General features: G+C 32.2%; 1 protein-coding gene across 1 annotated transcript; it reads right to left on the reverse strand.

Moving 5' to 3' along the window:
- Positions 1-2,488: 2,488 nt before the first annotated feature.
- Positions 2,489-23,236, reverse strand: LOC143069327 (E3 ubiquitin-protein ligase synoviolin B-like). The gene is made up of 14 exons (XM_076243903.1): positions 23,041-23,236; positions 17,135-17,227; positions 16,332-16,484; positions 12,424-12,472; positions 11,723-11,826; positions 10,959-11,085; positions 10,278-10,377; positions 9,431-9,496; positions 7,675-7,937; positions 7,128-7,196; positions 6,337-6,522; positions 5,430-5,607; positions 3,987-4,114; positions 2,489-3,142 (listed from the first exon to the last, which is right to left on the reverse strand). The coding sequence occupies exons 1-14, from the start codon at positions 23,191-23,193 to the stop codon at positions 2,949-2,951; spliced, it is 1,863 nt and encodes a 620-aa protein (XP_076100018.1). The 5' UTR covers positions 23,194-23,236; the 3' UTR covers positions 2,489-2,948.
- Between the last annotated feature and the right edge of the window lie 914 nt (positions 23,237-24,150).

A 24,150-nucleotide genomic window follows, 5' to 3' on the forward strand; every position in this document is an offset into this window, starting at 1 on the left:
TGTCCAATATATATATAGAGAGAGAGAATTAAAACTAGAGGCTCTGAAGAGCCTGTGTCACTCACCTTGGTCTATGTGCATATTAAACAATGGACACAGATAAATTCATGACAAAATTGTGTTTTGGTGATAGTGATGTGTTTGTAAAAAAAATGACCATAATGGGCAATAACTCCTTAAGGGGTCAATTGACAATTTTGGTCATGTTAACTTATCTGTAGAACTTATTTTGCTGAACATTATTGGTGTTTACAGTTTATCTCTATCTATAGTAATATTCAAGATAATAACCAAAATCTGAAAAATTTCCTTAAAATTACTAACTCAGGGGCAGCAACCCAACAACAGGTTGTCCAGTTTGTCTGAAAATTTGAGGGCAGATAGATCTTGACCCAATAAACAATATTACCACATGTCAGATTTGCTCTAAATTCTTTGGTGTCAAGAGATATAAGCCAAAATCTACATTTTACCATCTTGGTTGGTTGGCAGGGTCATGCCACACATTTTTTAAACTAGATACCCCAATAATGATTGTGGCTAAGTTTGGTTAAATTTGGCCCAGTTGTTTCAGAGGAGAAGATTTTTGTAAAAGTTTACGGACGCCGGACGACGGACGCCTGATGACGGACGCCAAGTGATGAGAAAAGCTCACTTGATCTTTCAGGTCAGGTGAGCTAAAAAAGCATACTGAATCAGACAATAACTAAAAAAATCCCAATGATACTTCATATAATATACATATTTTTTTGCTGAGTAATACAATAAAAAGATTAAAGAAATCATAACAGGAAAAATGTATGTAGCACTAGTTTTGCTATCATTTTGGAAACCAATACTTCTTTTTCAAATATATTCTGCCCTAGTATATGATATACAAGGGACATGAGATTTTATATGAAATTCAAAAAATAATTTTGAAATGTTATCATTGTCAGATACTATTAAAATGAAACCATAATAAAAGATTTGAAGTTTATAGTAACAGTACTTAAATTTCACCTGATATGCTACTGAGGAACAGATATTAAGACCCACAAAAAAAACCCATAATCACGCTAAGTATGAAAATCACCAACTACCAGCAATTGGCAGAGTGCTTACATTAATTGCACTAGATTTGTTAGGTTTCTATAGTAACAAAGAATCGAACACACCTTACCTAAAACAAATTATAAAAAAAAACAGACTATTGACACTCTGGTACATAAACCTGAACAGTAAAGAACATTTAATCTAAAGCATATATATGTCTATGCAAAATATAATAAAAAAGAGTTCTTACCTGATCAAGCATTAATGACAATGGTTACTGTAGTCAATAATTCTCTCTATGATGTAGTTTGTTTGAAATAGTAAAAACAGATACAGTTGTTTACAAATGAAATGACAAAATTCATTTCAGCATATAAACTGAGAATGATAAATAAGAAAATGTTCAAAATCTAAAGAAATTGTACAATCAACAATCCCAACCATAGTGTGAAGTTTGTAGATATTCGTTCGAAGCATACTAGAGCACATAAAATTTTAAAATACCCATAATTTATCTAACAATCAAAGTCCAATAACTCTGGAATGATTTATCAGAAATTTGTTTAAATTAAAATCTTAATTATTATTTTTATCAATTGAAACAGTTGACAGTAAATCAATCCAATCAAACTCAAGATATGATACAACATGACAAAAATATACTTAAATTGGACCACTAAAGTCTGTAACTTTAGAAACCCAAGCCAGAAAACTTTAAAAATTGAAAAGGAGCAGAGGAAATCAATTCTAACATACTTGAGTTTGTGTCTGATATGTGAATATTCAAAGTAAGCTCATTTCAGTCAAACTGAATTTTATATTTAAATTAGTGTGGATTAATTTATTTGTGTGGGTACCAATTATCAGGGATTGAGGAAAACTTGCATTTTCATGGATATTTGATTTCTTGGATTTCAAGAGTCTGCATATAATCAGACAGCAAATTTACAATACAATGAACATCTAAATTTGTGGTTTTTCTGTCAAATTGAAAATCCATTAAATTGGTATCCAACAAATAATAGTGAATCCACAGTACATGAAAATTGGTGAAAGCAAAATTAAGTTATTGTACAATGAATTGATGAAAGGACAAATTGATGGAAATTGATAAACCAAAATAAGTCCCTCCTAAACAGGTGTATTAAATTCATTTGTGGACACTATATTTTTTTATGGAAAAATATATTTCATTAAAATAACTACCATGTTCCACAAAGATCTAGCAGATGTATTATCATAAATACATTAAATCATACAAGCATGCAAATGTAGGTAAAGGTGACTTCATTATTTTTAAAACAAATTTCTAATATGTAATAAGATTACCAAGGTGAATTTTGGTGAACTATGGTTTTTGAGATTTGGTGCTACATCTGTTTTTCATTTCTTGTTTTGTCATAAATTAGGCCATTGGTTTTTTCATTTGAGTTGTTTCAAATTAAGTCTTACGTTTATTTTTTTTATCATAGCTGATTTTACAGTTATCTCAGCATAGGTTTTGCTTATTATTAAAGGCTTTAAGATGACCTATAACTGCTTCAATCCCTTTCATTTGGACCCTGTTGGCTGGTTGAATCATTGTTAATCAAGCCACATCTCCATATTTTATATAGAATGCTTTTTCCAGAGAGACATACAAACAAGGGTAATCTAAATGCCCAAGCAACATTCATGACAGAGAACAATAACATGCTAATTGGATTTACAGAGATCAAGAAAGTGTCTGCATTTTAAAAAATACCAATGCTAAAAAAAAATGATAATTCAAATAATTTTTGTTGGACTCAACATTTGCAAACTTAAAATTAGCAAAACTGCTTTTTTAGATAGATATTTTTTTGTCATTTCAGGCAAGGTGTGTTCCGGATGCATGAATTAATATTTCCAATAAGCTAGTCAAAGCTATTGTTTTAGTCTGTGGCTGTCTTCTCTTTAACAGTATGATTATCAGGACTAGGGTGTGAAAACTTTTCTAATCGTCTTCGTCGCACTTCATGTTGTTCATCCTCATGTTCTTCTTGTGTTGGATCTTCCCAGGTGGGTATCATTTCTTCTATAGGCGGAGTATAGCCTGTAGCTCCTTCTAAATCTGATAAATCTTTAACTGAAATAGAAACAAATTTAATTAATGACCAAAATCACAAACAGATACCCTTTGCCCTGCAAAACTTTTAGTATATTGAAGTAAGTGAATTCCATTCTCTCCCCTTTTACATGATGAACTGGTATAATTTCCATGTGTCTTGAAAGCAGAAATGAGGTCTAGCGGGACCCGGGAATGACAAAAAAATGAGAATTGCTTATGTACAAAGTGTAAGCGGGATACAGGAATCTGACAAAACAGTAAGCAGGATCCGGGATCGGAACCCCCAATGAGACCCCCTTAATAGGGGAATTCATTTTCTTCAATAATTTCATTGCTCTTTTCAACATTTTATATTTTTTTGGTTAATTTTTGTTATTGTTTTACCATGTCAATTTGTTCTAATATTTCTTGTTCTTTTCAAAATGTCATAACCTCACAGGTTACTCTTTTAAACATGTTTTTGAAAGTCTCTAATAATTTTTTGTAAGGAATGTGATGGTATGAAAATCAAAATGATTTTAATGGCCTAAAATTGCAAAACCCCAAAGATATGACAATGTTGTATTCCATTTTAAGAAAGAAAACAAAAATAAATTAAAACTTTGTTTAAAAAAAAAAAAGAAGATGAATACATCATAACAAGTTCAACTTTCAAAATTACTTGTTACGACTCATTGGAGCTGCTTGTTTTTAACTTGTTTTCAGTCCTTTTTTGCAAAATGATGTTGCCTGCTTTATCATAGAAATGTGTGTTGAGGAATCCTGAACAATATAAGCAGGAGCACATTTTAAAGAGATGCATTGACTATATTAATATTTTTTCCATTAACTTTACTTACATCTAATAAATATTTGATCTTACCTAAATCTCTATCATTGTTAACTACTGGTGATGATTCTTTAGATTTTTCTCTACTAGATGATGAAGCATTATTTGTGTCTGTTGGTGTATTATTACTGGGTGTACCAGATAAATTTATATTAGGTATGCTGAAAGAAAAGATCAGTTGTCTTTAAATACAAGTGTTTCCTTTGCCAACCAGAATCATATAGCTACTAGATGTTGTGTGCAAATACAATCAATCATTCCTGACCTATTGTTAATAGAACAATAGCCCAAAGAATGTTTCAATCAGCATTCTTTTTTGATTTTTTTTTAATTCAAAATATTTATAATATAAACTTTTAATATCCATTCTGAATTGCTTGGATAAGGGTGCTTAGGAAGCAAGTCAATTTCTTAAAAAAAAGAATTTTAAGGAGCATAACTTCACTAACAAAATTGGTTGATAAAGGAGAAATAGTGCTTCCAATGCTATTTGTTCTAGGTAAAAACGATTTGTTACACCCTAGTTTCGTAATTTGATTAATATTATGTTGTCTTCCTTGAAAAATACTTCAAAATTTGCCAAGAACAATTTTCATATGAAATTTATTTCTTAAACATTTTGATTTGCATTCGTCGCTGGGCTTCCAAATGTTGTAAATTACAAATTTTTCAAGAAAAAAATATCTCACAAACAGGCTTTGAAAATTTTGACAAAGTGCATGCTTCCAAATTGTCTTAGTGAACTTGAACATTTTTGTAAATTGCAGTGAAATAAAAACTATGACATTTCTGGATTATACGAGAACTTAAATTATTTTCACAGAATTAAAGAAATGTACAATTATTTTAATCCCAAAGTCATTATACACGATTTACAAGATTTCATGCAACATTTTGGAAGCAAACTTTATAAACAACTGACATTGGCAATTTTGTAATATGTCTTATTTCAAACGTTTTGATTGGTCTATAAACTGTATGTTATTTTGTTATACCAAAGATTTCCTCCCGCCCAGACCATTGGTGTCAAAAAGTACTTTTAGCCCAAAGTCATATACAACATTTTGGAAGCCCAGCGACTAATCATTTATGTTGAACTCATGTAAAATATTGATGATATAAACATTAAATATTTTTTATTATCAAAATCAATCGAGAACTGTAAGTTGGAGAGAAGGTTTAAAATTAGAACCAAATTTTTTTATTATTAGCGTTATGCCATTTTAAAATTTTAAGGCTGACAGTCACAACATTTCATCAAGGACTTAAATTCTGAGTTATATCTGTAAATAATAAGTGCTTAAAGCTAACGATTCCATGCAACTACATACCAAATATAACTCACTTAATATCATATAAAACTGAACAAAATAGTAATAAGGAGCTGCCCCAAATTCTTTAAATTGTTTGGTGATTTTGTCCACTCTACTAATTACATAACTATATGTATGTCTGGAGACATGTAAAGAACTGTACCTAGACTGTGATGCTACTGTGTTATATTGTTGTATCAGTATCATAGCACCATCTAAAAGGCACTGTATATCTCTTAACCATTGTATCCTGGCTTCTACATTTTGTCTCTCTTGGCCTTCCATATTTTTTAATTCTTCATCAGTTAAACCTTCAGGTCTTGTTGGTGGTAAAGGCATTCCTGAAAAGATAAATCATTTAATTTAAAGATTAAAAAAAATACACATAACTAGTTGGTGGTTTGCTTAAATTTGAAACAAACAAAAACAAAATACTAATAGCAGGGAAATTATATGATGTTTGATTAACAATATTTAATCAACTTTTAAATATATATAGTTTACCAGGACAAAAGAAAATAACGTGAATGTAAGCAGTAAATTTGTGTGCATGTGTCAAACATATTTCTAGCTAATCAGAATACAGCATTGTTTTCAAAGCGAAAGAAGGGTGTCATATTAGAATTAACTTCACATGATGGTATAACATAAAGAGAGTGCATGTCTGAGAAGAGTACGATACAAGAAATTTAGTACAAATCAAATATTTAAAAACTGCTGACAAAAATTTGATGATAGCAATATTTCTGGTGATATTTATTTATTCACTTTTTGTCTTGTCAGCATGACGTGATGTGAATTTCAGTCAATAAAATATTAGCATTTATATAAATTGAAAACCTATTGTAAATATACATAGATAGAAAAGAGCTATCAACGATGGAATGTCAAATCAAATGAAATGTCAAATGAAACCTGTCAGTTGTACAGTGTAAATTGCGGCATGATTGATATGTATTAATAGTATTTGTCCAACTTCAACCTTTCATAAGAGGAGATATTGATAATTTTGTATTATTACTGAGGAGAAAACATCAATATTGCTACACTTTGTTAGTTTGACATATTACCTTGACCACCATATGGCATAACAAATGGAAACATTGGTGGCATGAAGGGTGGCATATTTGGTACTGCTGTGGGCCAAGTTGTGGATGGATGTGTTCCAGTGGCTGATACGGTATGAGTTCCACTCCCTGGAGCGTTAGGTGTGGTTGGTGTAGCTGGGGTGCCAGTTGTAGATGCTCCTGTTGTACCTTAAAGATAAAGTTGGATTATGGCTTTAGATAGTAAAATAATTTAATCAGCGCATGTTTGCATATAAGGTCCCTACTGGTTAACATTTGTTTGAATTGAACCAAATTATAATTTGATCTATAAATTGTCATGGTGTAATACTTTCATGCTCTACATTTAGAGAGCATAGTTTGAACCTAGGTACAGACAGACACGATGCATTCAATACACCCTTAATTTTGTTTTCATAAATAAAATCATCAACACTGAAAAAATGTGTAAAAAATGAACTTGTGTTGCAAAATTGTTGAATAGTAATATAACATAATACTGTAAATTCAGAAATTATTGCAAGATTTTATTATTACTAAAAATGCAACAAAGTTGTAAATGCAATAATTTAAAATCGCATTTTGAAATATTTTATATGAATTCAACATGATTTTTCTCAAAATTATAAAAATTAAAATCACGTTTAAGTCTAAAATGACATAATCGAAATAACAAATGCATGCAATAATTTCTGAATTTACAGTACTTTCCAATGTTATTGAGTTAATTATAAAAATAAAGTAAGTTCTTAAGTCTAAATATAGATTTCATTGGTTGACAAGCCTTTTTTTACCTGGTTGTTGTACAGGTTGCTGTGGTGGCCATCCTGGTATAGGTGGCATACCGCCAAATCCTTGAAATACTGTAAATACAAAGTCAAATGGTCAGTGCCATGTAGATGTATTTAAATATACTTAATAAAACAAAATAAAATAGTCACAGAGAAACCTTATTACATGCATTTAAAAATTAACTTTTGATTTGTTATTATTTATTTTTATTCATTTATAGGAGAAACAATATGACAGAACCTAATAGCAGGAAGTTCTGATTCATAGATTTTGCAAATTTAAAACATGGCCATTTTGAGTTTTTGAAAAATCATTCCACATACAGATTACAATTATGTTAGAAACAGGGGATGATTAAAATTCAGACAATGAAATCAAAGTAAAAAGTCATCTCAGGAGGAGTAAATACATTACTGCTAAACAAACATTACCAAAAATGACAGGTAAAAATCTCATTCAGTAATGAAAATGATGTAAATTGTCTACTGCCCTATTAATACTGATAAAAAAATTAAGATTTCAAAGATTAATAAAAATTACAATACTTACAGTTTTGTGGCATTTGTGGTTGTTGAGGTGGCTGTTGTTGTTGTGGTGGTGGTGTTTGTGGCACTTGCTGTGGTCTTGGAGCTTGTAGAACATCCATTCTACATGTTGGACATGTCTGTTGCCGTTGGAACCACGACCGTAAACAGCTTGTATGGAAGATATGGTTACATGGAAGTTTCTTGCTGAATTCAAGCATGTCCTCTCTACATATAATACAAGTATGATCTCCAGCTTGTAGCTCCTCTGGTGTGGCATCTGGATAACTGAATTATAAAGACATTTGAAGCATAAATATAGACCATCCCTTATGATCCCTACAAATCTTCTAAAATGAATATAAGATTCATAAAGTGTTCCTTTGAACCTTGTGTCTCATCTGTGATTACTGCTGTCATGTGTCAAAACATGATGCTGATTGACAAATAAGTCCATTTACCAGTAACATACAAAAGGAATAAAAAAAATATCAAAATTTTGCCCTTGGTAGAAGCATCTGTAAAAGTTTTGTAAATTCTATGAAGGTTTGAAAAGTTATTCACAGTACCTTATAGATGACCCTAAAAAACGAATAAGTCCATTTTATTTGTACAAACTGGGAAAATTGAAAGAATTTGCCAAATCTATAAAGGGAGATAACTCAAGAACAGTGGAAGTGACACCACACAAATTACTCACGAACTGAGTGTGGTAGTAATAAGCACCACGGCTCACACTACTTCAGATTCATAGGGAGAAGTGACTTCTCTTTTTTGAAACTGATAGGGAGAAGTGGTGAGATTTGAGAGAGAAGTGCTCCATCGAGCGCTGCGCTACAATGTTTTTACTATAGTATAAAGGGTCATATGTAAATAATGTTCTTTTCATATTGCTTAATTCATATCTGAGTATACAATTAGAGTAACAATTCAAATTCAAAGTTGTTTAATTTTTTGTTCTTGTGAGAAACTTCCAACTGAAAATCTAGCACTAAAAAGAATTTTTTTTATGTCAAAAAGGTAAAGAAATTATAATATATCAATTATAATTCAATTAAAAACTATCTTGTTTATCAGGTTTATGAACTTCAGTGTTTCTCATCACTAGATATACAAAGTTAAGCTGGGCACTAATAATTGTTTCAGAGTTCAGAAACTTGAATCAATATTTTGAAACAATCCATATAAATTATATATGATTATATACATTAATCAATTAGATCTAACCAAAATAAAATTGAGAATGGAAAGTCTGTAAATGCATGTGGAAAGTGTAATGTTTCCTTTTGGGATCAATATTCTTCTGTCAGCTGTTCCATTCATGTGTCTGTAGTTATTATTGTAAAAATAATAATTTCTGTCATAGCTGGTCTGGTTCTGATCCCTAGTTAGTAAACGGTCAATGGCGGACAAAGAAAATTGAGCCCTGATAAGCACTATGTATTAGTTTCAGAACATTTTGTATGCGGCAAACTAAAGTTAGAAAATGGAAACGAATTTTGGAACATACAGAAGGATGTACAGTTGGACTACTGTAAACCTTAATATCAGCACCATTTGCAGAGGTATAAAAACAAGTCCATCTCTCTCACTGTAAAAATATTAAGAAACAAAGAACAATTTAAAAAATTCAAAGCTTTGATTTAGATGGCAACTTCTATACATGATATAAAAGGTATATTACCAGACTGAATCAGTTGTGGAGGCATTGTAATTAAACACAAGGAAAGGTTCTTTTTCAGATAACACTTTCAACAGCGAGTGATTTGTGTGTGACTTACAGTGTGTTCATATTTCTTATGGCTCTCCTTGACATAATCACATCATGTAAGGCTTTCTTAAATCCCCTGGAAAAAAAGGACATTTAGTTTAAAATTTTATCCATATAATGTATAAAATAAAATATTGTCACAACTTTACCATGTTCATATAAGTTGTCATTTTGATGCATTTGTTACACTAATAAATCATGTAGAGTGAAAACCCTCATGAACCAAATAACATCCTTACATAAAGAGTTTACATGTATATCCTTTTTATAAAAATATTTTGTTGATTATTTTATCACAAATTCTGTTGTTGGTTTTTCTCTTTTCTAAATTGTTTAACATATTTTCATGTATGAGTCTTTTATAGCCGACTATATTGTAATGGTTTTACTTATTGTTGAAGTTTGTATGGTTCTTTAGACCACTTTATTTTGACTGAAGAACAGTTGTATTGTTGGCAACCATACGACATCTCGATATTGTTCTATAGTTTCCTCATTAAAAATGAATTGCTCATAAATATATTTCTAGATTGCAATTCCAATTAAGGTGGTACCAAACACCTGAACTAAAATTAATTTGGTTCCTTTAATTTTCCTAAAATTTTGACAAAAATATTTACTTTGACCCTTTGATAAAAATATAAAAATTTCAAAGAAATTGAATCACACTTTATTGGAAAAATTTCATGAGATATATAGCATTTCAACAAACACTAATTTAGATCATCAAAAAGCTTAATATTTCCTTAACAATAGAATATGATTAAAACATTCAGCTGATTTTAAAGAGGTATCTCCCTGTTGTGTAATGTACCACCTTAAAAACATTTGAAAACCAGGAGATAATTGTAGCTTACCTGAGTGATAAATACATTGGTCTTATGGCAAACAATGGGAAAGTATGCACTTTTATCATGATCATCATAAATGCCAAATACAATACAACTTTAATAAAACCTAGAATAGATAATAAGAAAGCTAATTTACACGTTAACATAATAGTTTAAACTTCATAAAATCTGTATATCTATATTTTTAATGAACAGCACACTGAAATATTTTTAAACTGATGAAAAAGGAAGCACATATATATAAAATTTATAGTTACATCTTCTCTTTCTATTATCTGTAAAGATCAGTTTTCTTGAAAATAATAACTATAAAAATTGAGTTGCCATCCTTTCCAGATTATAAGATGTCATTCTCCTTTACAGTTGAAACGGTTCTCTCTGGACACTCCCACTTCCTCCACATTAAAGATTTATCTTGGTTCTTAAAGCTATCCTCTGTTCATCAGAGAAGTAAATGGAAGAGTTTGTTTTGTTGAAATACATGTATCATTTACTTTAAACATTTCTATTTAATTTCTTTCAGACATATACCATCATTTAATTTACACCCCTGATTATTAAAGGTTAAATATATCAACACTGCACCATCTTAACCCTACAGAAATCCTATAAAGTGTGTTCTATCCACCCACTGTCTTACAAGACTGAACATAGAAATGTGAACAGTAGGATGATAACAATATTTACCTAATACTAGTTCTGTATACAACAAATAAACCGCTTTATTTTCCCATGGATTCTCATTCTGTGCATCTAATGTGTGTAATATATACTTCACAAACGCCATAAATAACACTGTCAGAAGAATAGCATACTGAAATTAAAATATCACAGTAACATGCATTAGACATGTTATTAGTATTCATAAACATGAAAGTTGAAAAGCTGCAAAAATTATAGAGAACTACATACCGGTATATTGTACTATCATCAAAATTTTCAAATTACTTAAAGACTTTTTAACTTATTTAAAGGTTAGGATTATTGTAAGTGTTTTATTTTTGTTGACTTTTATTAACGGCTATGTTTTTTACATCTGCATGTACATTATTGAAATTCAATAAAGCTTCTTTTTATAAAATGGAGGCCACTTTACAAGTGTTCAATAATGCACATTTCATGAGCACCACTTTGGTCAGTAGGAATCTACTTTTTCACCCTGCTGGAAAGTGTATTGGATGACTATCAATAGTTACCTTCAGTTGGTATTAATCAATTTATTTTAAACAGCATGGTTATTGTGTTCTCTGGACTCAATAGCTTAAAAAAAACTGGACCAAAACTGACATTACAATATGTTTAATGCTTAATTAAGGGTCATCTATATATATATAAAATTTCTAGTATTTTGGTCTGAATACAAAAAATCTACGGGTCAATTTTAGCTTTTTGTGAATGTGTTTAAACCCTGTTACAGAATTCCAATAGGCTTATTTTATATGAACTATTACCTCAAATCCAAACACAAGTTGAACAGAAGCTCCTTTCACCAGAGTACTATAGTATGCATGGTTGATAAAATACAGATCTAATATTCCAAGCAATGTAATTAAGGCTGAAAAGAAAAAAATAGATGTTATACATGAAAGACTAATGACATACTCAATTCCGTCAATTAAATTTTTTATTAATACTAAAATCAAAATTATGCAAAATAAATATCTATATTGTAAACACTTTATATTTTTTCTTGTACTAGATGAATAAAATTTCCAAAGATTTGACTAGAAATAACCTAAAGGAATTTTTTTTTTGTAAATTTGTCAATTTCTGGTTTACAATTTCGATATTCTTATTACTATTGCATCTATTTGTGAAAGTATACACATAATTACATTTACAAGTTTGTCTTTAGAAGAGGGGTGTAAAGGGGGGGGGGGTATTTGCACGTAAGAACGCGAAATAAAATTGCCATTTCACGTTGAACGAACAATTAAAAATTTCTTGCACGTTGATCTTTTTACCGATTTCACGAAACACGGTGAATAACGAACCTTTTCACGACTGCACATGAAATAAAAATGGCAAAACACGTTGCACAAAAATAACCCTTTACCACCCTCTTAGAAATCGATACACCAAATTAAAATAGGGTTGTGAGACAATGAAAAGTTTCTTTCACTCACAAATTAACTTTTAACTCAGTACTTACTTATTGCTCTCAAATGAAACAACAATGAAATAATAGGACTTCTCTCCATCTGCAAATATATGATAAATGTAATGAAATAATAGGTAAATATATGATAAATGTAATGAAATAATAGGTAAATATATGATAAATGTAACGAAATAATAGTTAAATATATGATAAATGTAATGAAATAAATGGACTTCTCTCCATCTGTAAATATATGATAAATGTAATGAAATAATAGGACTTCTTTCCATCTGTAAATATATGATAAATGTAATGAAATAGTATGACTTCTCTCAATCTGTAAATATATGATAAATATATAAATGTTATTATCTCATCTCCTATACATATCTAGGAATATGATTGGTAAAAAGCAATCACATGGAGACAGTGTATATTCCATATTGGGTTAGTAGGCGGGCTTATTTTAATACATGTTTAGTAATGGTGTTATGTCCCTTTATAAAAATAGATTGAAATTTGGAAAACATCTTAAAGGTTTCAATAGACAAATCTATTGATGATGAAAGATTGAAATAAATTCATAAAACATATTTAAAGCTAACAAATTTTTTTTGTTGGCATTTGTTTTTGTATGACCAATGGATGTAGTTCGATAATGCTAACAGTATTGAAGACTTGCTCACTTTAATAGGTCACAAGTCTAAATACCACATGTTAAGATAGTCACTAAGATAAATTTGTAACATAGTGTGCTAATGATCAAGTATGGTATATATGGGGTCAGTAAATTCCATATGGGGATTCCAGCTTCGCTCTCAACGATGACCCCATATGGAATGTATTTACCGCATCAGGGGTTGACACTAACTTTTGTAGGCACTAGCCCAAAGGGCTAGTAAAAATTATATTTAACTAGCCCTGTTCTGTGTCAGGTAGCCCGGTGAGTGGGCCAACGGCCCACGAGTGAGCTGGCCGTAGGCCAGCGAACTTGCTAGGGGGGTCTGGGGGCATCCCCCCCCAGAATTTTTTTGAAATAAAGATGCAAAATCCTGCATTCTGAGGCATTCTGAGGCCTTTTAAGAAGACGTTTTCAGTCTCAAAAATAACTATTTCATACTTGTTAATATCTTCATAAAAAAAAAAAAAAAAAAAAAAAAAAAAACAACACCAAAGAAATCTAACGGCAGGAATTTGTCAAAACTTGCATTTTTACTGTTAATGAATTGATGATATATATCTTAAATATTTATTGTGTTAACATTTTTAGTCAAACATTAACATTTGTATATTCCAGACCTACTTTAAAAAAAAATAGTTCCTAGATTAAAGATATTTACCTCAAAACCTGGACTACGTTTATAGGGTGTAGGATTAAATAGTGTCCCCCATGAAATGATGTCCCATGGACATTTTGTTCAGAACAGAATTTTATTATAAAATATTGTCCACTTCTGTGTAAAAGTGTCCCTAGAAAATATATTCTATTTGGACCTTTGATGGATATTTTTTCATAGTGAAATCATGTCCAAATTGCATTAAAAGTCTTGTCTAATACCAAATAATTTAATTTACAAAAAATAATAAGACTAGATAGACATTTGTTTTTAAATATACAGTAGGAATCAATGAACTGTTTTAACATTTTTTTTATTGTCATTTTTTAACAAGAGGTCTCATTAACCCCAAGATTGCATCCACTCTCGTTATGGCATAGGTACAATAACTGTTTCAGTTTGTCTTTATGAATAACAAGTTTTAATGTTTTCTCCTGGTTTTTTTTTTTGGTCAACATGTATATAAAACATTTCATTGTTTTTAATTTCAAATTGCCTGGCCTTCCTTCTAAATGATCTTCTTTCATTATTATATCAAACTCTGGAGGATATTGACCATAACACAAAAAGTCATATAGCTGTTTATGTTCACCACTTTCCATTTTTGTTTACATCTCTGAGGGGGGATAGGACCTTTATCGGGACTCCGGGATCGGGTGTTTTTAAGCTCGGGATTTCGGGATTGACCCTTTCGGGATCCGGGAATCCTTTTTTTCGGATTTCGGGACGTCGGGATTTACTTTATTTAAATTCGGGACCTTGGGATTTCGTTTTTTTAAGTCCGGGATTTCGGGATCAGGATCCCTCCTATCCCCCCTCATCTCTGTTGTCCTGATTTAAATTTCAATTTAAAAATGTCTTATTCTGTCCCGTGAACGAAATTTCACAAAAGACACAATTTCATGGGACACTTTTTTGGCTTACAAAAAAACTCATCAACTAAAATAATCAAATTAAAAAAAAAAACGATATTTTTGTTTCATTTTATTTACATAAATAAGTTGACTTGTCCCCTATTTTACTTCTGGTTTCTGATGCTGAGTCTTCATGTTCCAACTGATTTGTCTCATGACGAGTTTTAACCCTGTTCTCGTTAAATTATGCATAACAAGTGAAACTGCGAGCTACTGCTCACTGATGATACCCCCGCCGCAAGTGGATAATAATATGCAAGTGTTCGGTAAACAGGAAGTTGTCGAGTGATGAATCTGAAAACGCATCACACGGTAAAGCTGACTTATATAAATCCTAAAACCAAATTTCAGAAATCCTTGTATTGTAGTTCCTGAGAAAAATGTGACGAAAATTTTCAATTTGGCTATCATGTGTAAAATCATACAAGTGTTCGGTAAACAGGAAGTTGTCAAGTGATGAATCTGAAAACGCATCACACGGTATGGCTGACATATATAAATGTTGATACCAAATTACAGAAAGGGTGGATGTGTAGTTCCGGAGAAAAATGTGACGAAAGTTTTGTGGGACGGACTGACTGACTGACGGACGGACTGATGGACGGACGGACGGACGGACTGACAGACAGAGGTAAAACAGTATACCCCCCCTTTTTTAAAGCGGGGGTATAATGACATGCATACACACAGGCACTTGTTTCTATCCATACGAAGGTCGACTATCCATATAAATAGTCTAATATCTATTTATATGGATAGTCGACCTTCGTATGGACAGAAACAAGTGCCTGTGTGCATACATCCCGGTACGTGCAATGGACGCTTTCTAATACCAATGGCTTAGTCTTGTTATCATCATCACCCCTCGGAAATTTACTTTCGTTTCAGCCCATTGCAACTGTAATGATAAGTCCCGAGCAATACGAAAAGAATTATGACGACATGACAAACGCTAATTCTATAAAGACAGAGAAGATCGAAAAGTTTTCATCACCACGTGTACCTTCGGAGTAAAGGAAAATTTCAACAGGGAACCTTTCAATGCTCTATTTTAAGAACGAAAGGACATTTCCAATTTAAACTATTTACGCGACGACTATGTAATAGATAAGGCTAAACTATGCACACGATTTATTAGGATCTCTGATGTGATTATTAATAAAATATAATAAAACCAAAATGTATATGCAGTATAATTAATGTTTATTTCAAAACGGGTTATCTTGAAACGTGGTGTAATCTTAGGCCGAGTTGACTATATATAGCGACTGGTTTACGGTAGAAATTTTACCCTCCAGTATCTGTATCTGTATGTAAATAAAGAGGTCGTGGAACCAGTGTAGACAAAATTCGACGAAGTTGTCAGATATGACCGGCGTTTGGACTGTACTTTGCCGAAAGTACAACAGATTAATGTTCAATGACAAATAAATTTACTAGCCCCTCGGGCTACCGCGCCACGGACATTTACTAGCCCGACACAAAAGTTACTAGTCTCGGGCTAGCGGGCTAGCGTTAGTGTCGAACCCTGCGCATATATACCGTATTAGGTCACTAGCACACTTGTTCTAATTTTTAACATTGATGTCATCAAAAAGATTGATTTAGTTGACTGTTATGTTTGCTACCAATTCCAAATATATGTATAAAACTATTTCTAAAAGTTTTAAAGTAATCTGACTTTTACCCCTGGAATGCAAATACTTACATAGTCTATTCTATCCTCTGCTAGCCAATGGAAACATTTAAGAAAGAGAAGAATTGTAAAAAGAGCCACAAATCTTGGACTAAAGTCATCTCTAAATACTGTAAAGGCTAGACAGGTTTCTGTAACTGCATACCAAGACCTCTCTATTAGATGCTGAAAATAGATGAATAATCATTGTTAATATCTGGCAATGATAATGCATAATTTATGAAATATTGACTAATAAAATAAAATAAGAATGTGTCTGAGGACATGCATGCCCTAGCCCAAGCTTAGAAGAAATTTAAAGGTCCCAGTGAAAAATCTACACAGAAAACAATAGCTATTGCATTTATTCAATAGGACAGGTGAACTTACAAAAGTATAAATACCTTGTAAAGATAGAGATGGTACTGTGGAAAACTTTCATTGGGTTCGCAATAATAGTGTGAAAAAAATACATAGTTAGGCATGGAGAGTAGAGTTATCTCCCTTCTTCATCCAGATTTTTTACTGTTTACTACTTATGTCATTTTTTCTTTTGATGATTTAATACGGATGTAAAACAAATGTCTTGCATAATTATAGTTATTGAAATTTTGAAAAGAAAAAAAAATTAAATCTGACAACTAGTTCTACTCATGAGTCCCATGACTGTCAGCCAAAATCATGTTTTAGAAATTTTTTGTCTATTCTTTGTAGTGCATTTTGGTTATGTATACATTTTAAGCTTCCAATATATATGTGAATTTGATCCACTCTGATGGCAGTTATCACTCAGTTCAGAACATCTAACAGTAGTACTTTGTTGATTAAATTATTACCTCCATTTCAGCAGGTCGAAGCTGACCAAAGAATACTTTCCTCATCAGTTTACCCATCAGTATCACAAAGACAAAGGCCTGAATATACAGCATCTGCAAAAATAATAAATAATATATTTTTAGTATTTGCAAGGTATGATCAAGTTCAGTAAATTTTAAGTTTAACCAGATGCTCCGCAGGGCGCAGCAGAGGTCCAACCCTGAACAGTTTGGGCAAAAATGGACACAACATTCAAGCTTGATACAGCTCTGAATTCGGATTGTGATTAAATAGTTGATACAGCAAAGGTTTCTGACACAGAATTAATATGGTCTAATGAACTTTAAAATTTTTGTTTTGCTTTTTGTTGAATATCAATCCCTTAAAAAAATATTTGAAGAAAAAATCTTTTTAATTTCTGAAATCTGAAATAAGAAAAATTTTACCCTCTCCCCATTTAATTCATCTGCCCTGTTCCCTTATTTCAAAAATAATCTCAATTCAAATTTTAAATGGTGTTGGCAACAATAACTACTCATTTAAATACATCATAGAGTATTAAAATATAAAAAATTACTTACAGTCATGGTTAAAATTAATATTAATTATCAGTAACTTCTAAAAATAATTTACAGCTAAACATCTCAGGACAATCCTCATTTCTTAAAACATAATTTTAAAGCAATGTAAGGGAGGTTATCAAGTAATCAAACATATATATAAGAGTATTCGTTAAATTTCAATTGTATTACCTCCCTTACACTGCTTTTAAATTGTCTAAATTGTCCTTTCACCAGAAAAACACTTGTTTTCCCCCCTTTTGAGCCCCTAATTGCTTAATGATTTGAACCATAACCATCCCTCTCCCGCCATAACCATCCCTTTGTAGTATAATTTCAGAGATATTTATACACTTAAACACAGGTTATTGACTGAAAACTACAAAAATGCTTCTTTTTGGCTCTTTTTTTTGCCCCCTATTCCTAAATGTTCAGGGATATTAACCCCAAACTGAATCAAAGCCTTCCCTTCGTTATATTGAACCTTGTGGTACAATGTCAGAAAGATCCATACAGTTACAAATAAGTGTACTGTCTTGAAACTACAAAAATGCTCGTTTTTGGCACCTTTTTTGCCCTTAATTCCTGGACTGTCATGACTGTATGCCCCATAACCCTTGAAATATATCCCAACCTTCTACTTACTGATATGAACATTGTGGTACAATATCAGAGCAATTGAAATACTTATACACAACTTATTGTCCTGAAACTAGATAAATGCTTGATAAGGCCCCTTTGGGCCCCTTATTTCTGAACTGATGGGACCATAACCCCCAAAATCAATCCCAACCTTCCTTTTGTGGTTACAAACATTGTGTTAAAATTTTATTGATTTCTATTTACTAATACTAAAGTTATTATCCCGAAACCATCCGTCTTCGGACTTCAGAATTGATAACACTAATAAAGTTGTGTTGTGAAAAAATAAAGCTTCAAAAATAATCCGTATTCTGCTATGTGTATGGATCTAAAAATAGACAAATCAATCATAACTGACCTTGAATTGTCTTTTGCGCAAATAATTTTGCAGAACGAAACCTGTGTTTAAAACCCAATACAGAATAAGTTCGTTTTCCGTATTTGTCATCATTCCATACGATGCATTGTCTCATAGAAAAATGGAAAATGGACTTGTCCAAACATGGAAGACGTCAAGTTAAAGTACTAAATATAAACAAATCATTTGGAATTTTCTTGTTTCATAAAATCGTCCAATAATGAATTGGATATAACAAGAGTGCACACGCTGAAATGTCTCGCCTTCTATACTAATCATTGATATTATGTTGATAGTCTTAAGTATAAAGCTAAGCTTTATTACAACTGTCACATAAACTTTACATTAACCAAGATAACTAAACAAAGACCAATGAACCTTGAAAAAGAGGTCCAGGTCAGATGAACCATGCCAGGCAGACAGGTACAGCTAACAATGCTTCGATACAACATATATAGTTGACACATTACTTATAGTTTAAGAAAAATAGACCAAAACACAACAAGAGTGCACACACTGAAATGTCTCGCCTTCTTCACTAATCATTGATATTATGTTGATAGTCCTAAGTATAAAGCTTTATTACAACTGTCACATAAACTTAACATTAACCAAGTAGCTAAACAAAGACCAATGAACCATGAAAATGAGGTCAAGGTCAGATGAACCATGCCAGGCAGACATGTACAGCTAACAAAGCTTCCATACAACAAATATAGTTGACCTATTACTTATTATAGTTTAAGAAAAATAGACCAAAACACAAAAACTTAACACTGTGCAATGAACTGTGCAATTGAGGTCATGGTCAAATAAATCTGCGGGACTGACATATAGATCATAATATATTTCCATACACCAAATATAGCTGACCTTTGGCACATAAAATTACATAAAAAGACCAAAACTTAAAAACTTAACTTTGACCACTGAACCATGAAAATGAGGTCAAGGTCAGATGACATCTGCCCGCTAGACATGTACACCTTACAATCATTCCATACAACAAATATAGTAGACCTATTGCATAAAGTATGAGAAAAACAGACCAAAACACAAAAATTTAACTATAACCACTGAACCATGAAAATGAGGTCAAGGTCAGATGACACCTGCCAGTTGGACATGTACACCTTCCAGTCCTTCCATACACCAAATATACTAGCCCTATTGCTTATAGTATCTGAGATATGGACTTGACCACCAAAACTTAACCTTGTTCACTGATCCATGAAATGAGGTCGAGGTCAAGTGAAAACTGTCTGACGGGCATGAGGACCTTGCAAGGTACGCACATACCAAATATAGTTATCCTATTACTTATAATAAGAGAGAATTCAACATTACAAAAATTCTGAACTTTTTTTTCAAGTGGTCACTGAACCATGAAAATGAGGTCAAGGACATTGGACATGTGACTGACGGAAACTTCGTAACATGAGGCATCTATATACAAAGTATGAAGCATCCAGGTCTTTCACCTTCTAAAATATAAACCTTTTAAGAAGTTAGCTAATGCCGCCGCCGTAGCCGCCGCCGTAGCCGCCGCCGGATCACTATCCCTATGTCGAGCTTTCTGCAACAAAAGTTGCAGGCTCGACAAAAACTTAACACTGTGCAATGAACCGTGAAAATGAGGTCACGGTTAAATAAAACCTGCTCGACTGACATAAAGATCATAAAATATTTCCATACACCAAATATAGTTGACCTATGGCATATAGCATTAGATAAAAAGACCAAAACTCAAAAACTTAACTTTGACCACTGAACCATGAAAATGAGGTCAAGGTCACATGACATCTGCCTGCTAGACATGTACACTTAACAATCATTCCATACAACAAATATAGTAGACCTATTGCATATGGTATGAGAAAAACAGACCAAAACACAAAAATTTAACTATAACCACTGAACCATGAAAATGAGGTCAAGGTCAGATGACACCTGCCAGTTGGACATGTACACCTTACAGTCCTTCCATACACCGAATATACTAGCCCTATTGCTTATAGTATCTGAGATATGGACTTGACCACCAAAACTTAACCTTGTTCACCGATCCATGAAATGAGGTCGAGGTCAAGTGAAAACTGTCTGACGGGCATGAGGACCTTGCAAGGTACGCACACATCAAATATAGTTATCCTATTACTTATAATAAGAGAGAATTCAACATTACAAAAAATTTGAACTTTTTTTTCAAGTGGTCACTGAACCATGAAAATGAGGTCAAGGACATTGGACATGTGACTGACGGAAACTTCGTAACATGAAGCATCTATATACAAAGTATGAAGCATCCAGGTCTTCCACCTTCTAAAATATAAAGCTTTTAAGAAGTGAGCTAACGCCGCCGCCGTAGCCGCCGCCGTTGCTGCCGCCGTAGCCGCCGCCGGATCACTATCCCTATGTCGAGCTTTCTGCAACAAAAGTTGCAGGCTCGACAAAAATGGGAATGCATGACAACTGAGTGATGAACCCGATATCCTTGTTTTTCCAGTGGAGGAGTCTATTACGTTTTTGACACGAATGTAGAAAACTTAAATTTGTACGACGTGAGTGCAACTTTTTCTTTAATATCAGTTTTCGTGCTTGAAGATCATTATTAACCAAGTTTCCTGAAATTGATAAAGAGCTACTCTAATCTGTTTTTTTCTTGTTTCTTAAATTTATGACGATTTAGTTTCGTTTGTGTCTCTGTGGACACAACCCCCCTTTTTGGAAATTATTAGACGATGTCATGCAATGTAACTGTTTTATGACAGCTGAGCAATAATATTTCATCGAACTAAAATTGAAGATGATTACAAAATAGCATACCAAACATATTGTTAGAAAGGTGAAATATATTTGTTTGCATATTTTTCTGTCTTGAAAGATTTTTAAATTTTTTTTTTCGACCAACCGACCCAACTTTTTCATTGGGAAAATCCGTAAACTAACAAATAAAAAAAACCTGGCCTAATGAACCCAAAATCGTTTACTCTTTTTTTGTCACTTTTTTTAATTACCGCATTTGCACAGAAATCTACTTCCTTCTTCCGGTCTTGCATGTCTTGTTTGTCATGATACTTTGAGTGAAATATACACTTATCAGTCCAGAAAAATATAGGAAGGAACACAATAACAATTTTATTTTTAATTATTCCTTGGTATGAATAAAACGTTACCTGATGATAGCGTTTCTTTGTTTACATTGAATGTGACGTCATAACTAAAATAATGTCACAACTAAAATTCCTAACAACAGAACCAAAATCTGAAACATTACGGTATTTCCGTTTCTTTTTTAACAGATTTGGAAGTTAAAATATGTTTGTATAAAAAAAAAATTATACAGACTTCTTCCCCTTTCACAGGTAATGCCTGCCTCATATGACATTTAATGTGTGTGTTGGAAGTGAAGATGCCTAAATGAAGTCATGTGGGGATGAAAGTCAAATGACAGAAGTCAGATAAAACTAACTGAATATCATATCACAGAACTGGCCTATTGCTAGTATTGTTTTCCAATTAGTATACAACCCTTATCGCCTTTAATAATAATGAATTTAATAATGTACCACTGAAAAGTGTTTCATTGTTTGCATTCAACAAGTTTTTTTTATTTTGGGTTTCTTTCCCCTAAAAGTTAAAACATATAAAAAAAGAAGATGTGGTACATGTATGATTGCCAATGAGACAACTATCCACAAAAGACCAAAATGACACAGACATTAACAACTATAGGTCACCGTACGGCCTTCAACAATGAGCAACGCCCATTGTTCATTCAATTCATGTTCATAATATAGACATAGTCATATTCATCAAATTTAACAAAGGATATATTTTAACTATCTACAATGTATATCTTTACTAAAATACAGTATTCGCTGGGGTAAAGCCGATGACCAAAACTGCATTCACGGTCATCCCAAGCAATCTGAGATTTTTTCAAATCCAATTTCCTGTTTTTATACACATTTCTTGGTAGCAATTTGCGATTTCCATGTGAATCTTTTATAAAATTACATCGTACCAATGTATGCTTTGTTAAGTAAATGATATAGAAACCCTTTAACAGGCAATACAGAAACAGACCTTATTTTTCATCCAACATCTTGGGATGACCGTGAATGAAGTTACGCATCTACCCCAGTGGTATAAATTTGTTGTTGTTGGACTATGCGAATGACACTGTCATTATGAAACGAACAAATCCATTTTAGGTAGTGCTTTGTTCATCCAACAAGGTAAAAAGGGACATTGCATTGTTGAATTTATAAAGAAACTGAGATGGAAGTGTACAATGCAATCAACAGATACATGTACATGGTCCTGTACACATACATTGTACAGAAGTTCCAGTTTCACTTACAGCCATACTGGGGTTCGATTTGGTAATGTAAACAACAGAAGGATAAAACTGTTTCTTTTGGTAGTATGCATTTCCAATTACTGCTCCTGTAAGAACAAAACTTAACCCCGTCAACAAAACCGTTCTCATTTTCAAAACATTTAGGTTTGACATCTCATCACAAAATGGCGTTTTTTAGAGTAAAAACCAGATGTACTCCGAAGAATAAGAAATATTCCGAAGATGTATGAATTATGTCCCTTTGACAAAAAAGACGGATTTGTCAGCTTTTAAAGTTACCTCCCTTTAGTGTGTCGTGGCTTTCCATTATTGGATTTGTATTAAATGAAAATTGGATTGCCACGTTCGTAACGCGATTTTTTAAGACTTAATTGCTCTTATTGAAAATAGGGAGGACGCGTCGCCGTGGCAAATACGACGCGACTTCACGGATGTTTTTATTCTGTATAAAAAAGGGAATCGTAAACGTATATTGATCTATATTGAGAGTCAAGGATTTGTATAGTCACTATACAAATCCTTGGTGAGATTCAATCGATTTCACTATAAAATCCTCAAGTTGCACATACAGAGCTATTTGAGGAAATGCTAGTTGGAAATGAAAATGATTTGTCTTTAAATATACACTCTTGTAAATGTGTCTATAATTTAGGTAATTTTTAGTGCGTGTTTTTCAATAAAAGTGCAATGTTCAGACCTAAAAAATGGAAAAATCAAGTTGTCTAAAATTTTATTTCAAGAGTTATTTTGAATACCTCTATTATAGACCTGTTCACGGTAAATGAAAAGTGCAATCTTAAATACTCTTCAGAATGATTTTTTTTCTTCAAAATTTATATTCTGTTTCGTAATGTCTACTACGAAACTCAGGCTTCTAAACGCACATGTGCTGGTATTTTAATGTCTCCTATTGACATTCTAATCTTTTATTTTATAAACTGGAAAGATCTCAATCCATTTTTTTATTATCGATAAAGATTATACAGTACTTCACAAATAAAGGTACAACTAGTAGACATTTTGATGAGTTTCGTAGTTGACAAAATCCGTTTCGTGAGTCAGTGGACAAAAAGTTTCGTTGTAAACATCAACCATATTCTATGTTGATAA

The sequence above is a fragment of the Mytilus galloprovincialis genome, chromosome 3 (assembly GCF_965363235.1).
Source record: "Mytilus galloprovincialis chromosome 3, xbMytGall1.hap1.1, whole genome shotgun sequence".
NCBI lineage: Eukaryota > Metazoa > Mollusca > Bivalvia > Mytilida > Mytilidae > Mytilus > Mytilus galloprovincialis.

Coding starts and splice junctions, on each gene's coding strand:
- LOC143069327 (XM_076243903.1), bottom strand. CDS start 23,193: ATGTCAAACCTAAATGTTTTGAAAATGAGAACGGTTTTGTTGACGGGG. Junction 7,197..7,674: donor ACCACAAATGCCACAAAACT/GTAAGTATTGTA, acceptor TTGTATTTACAG/TATTTCAAGGATTTGGCGGT. Junction 3,143..3,986: donor TAACAATGATAGAGATTTAG/GTAAGATCAAAT, acceptor TTTCTATTTCAG/TTAAAGATTTATCAGATTTA.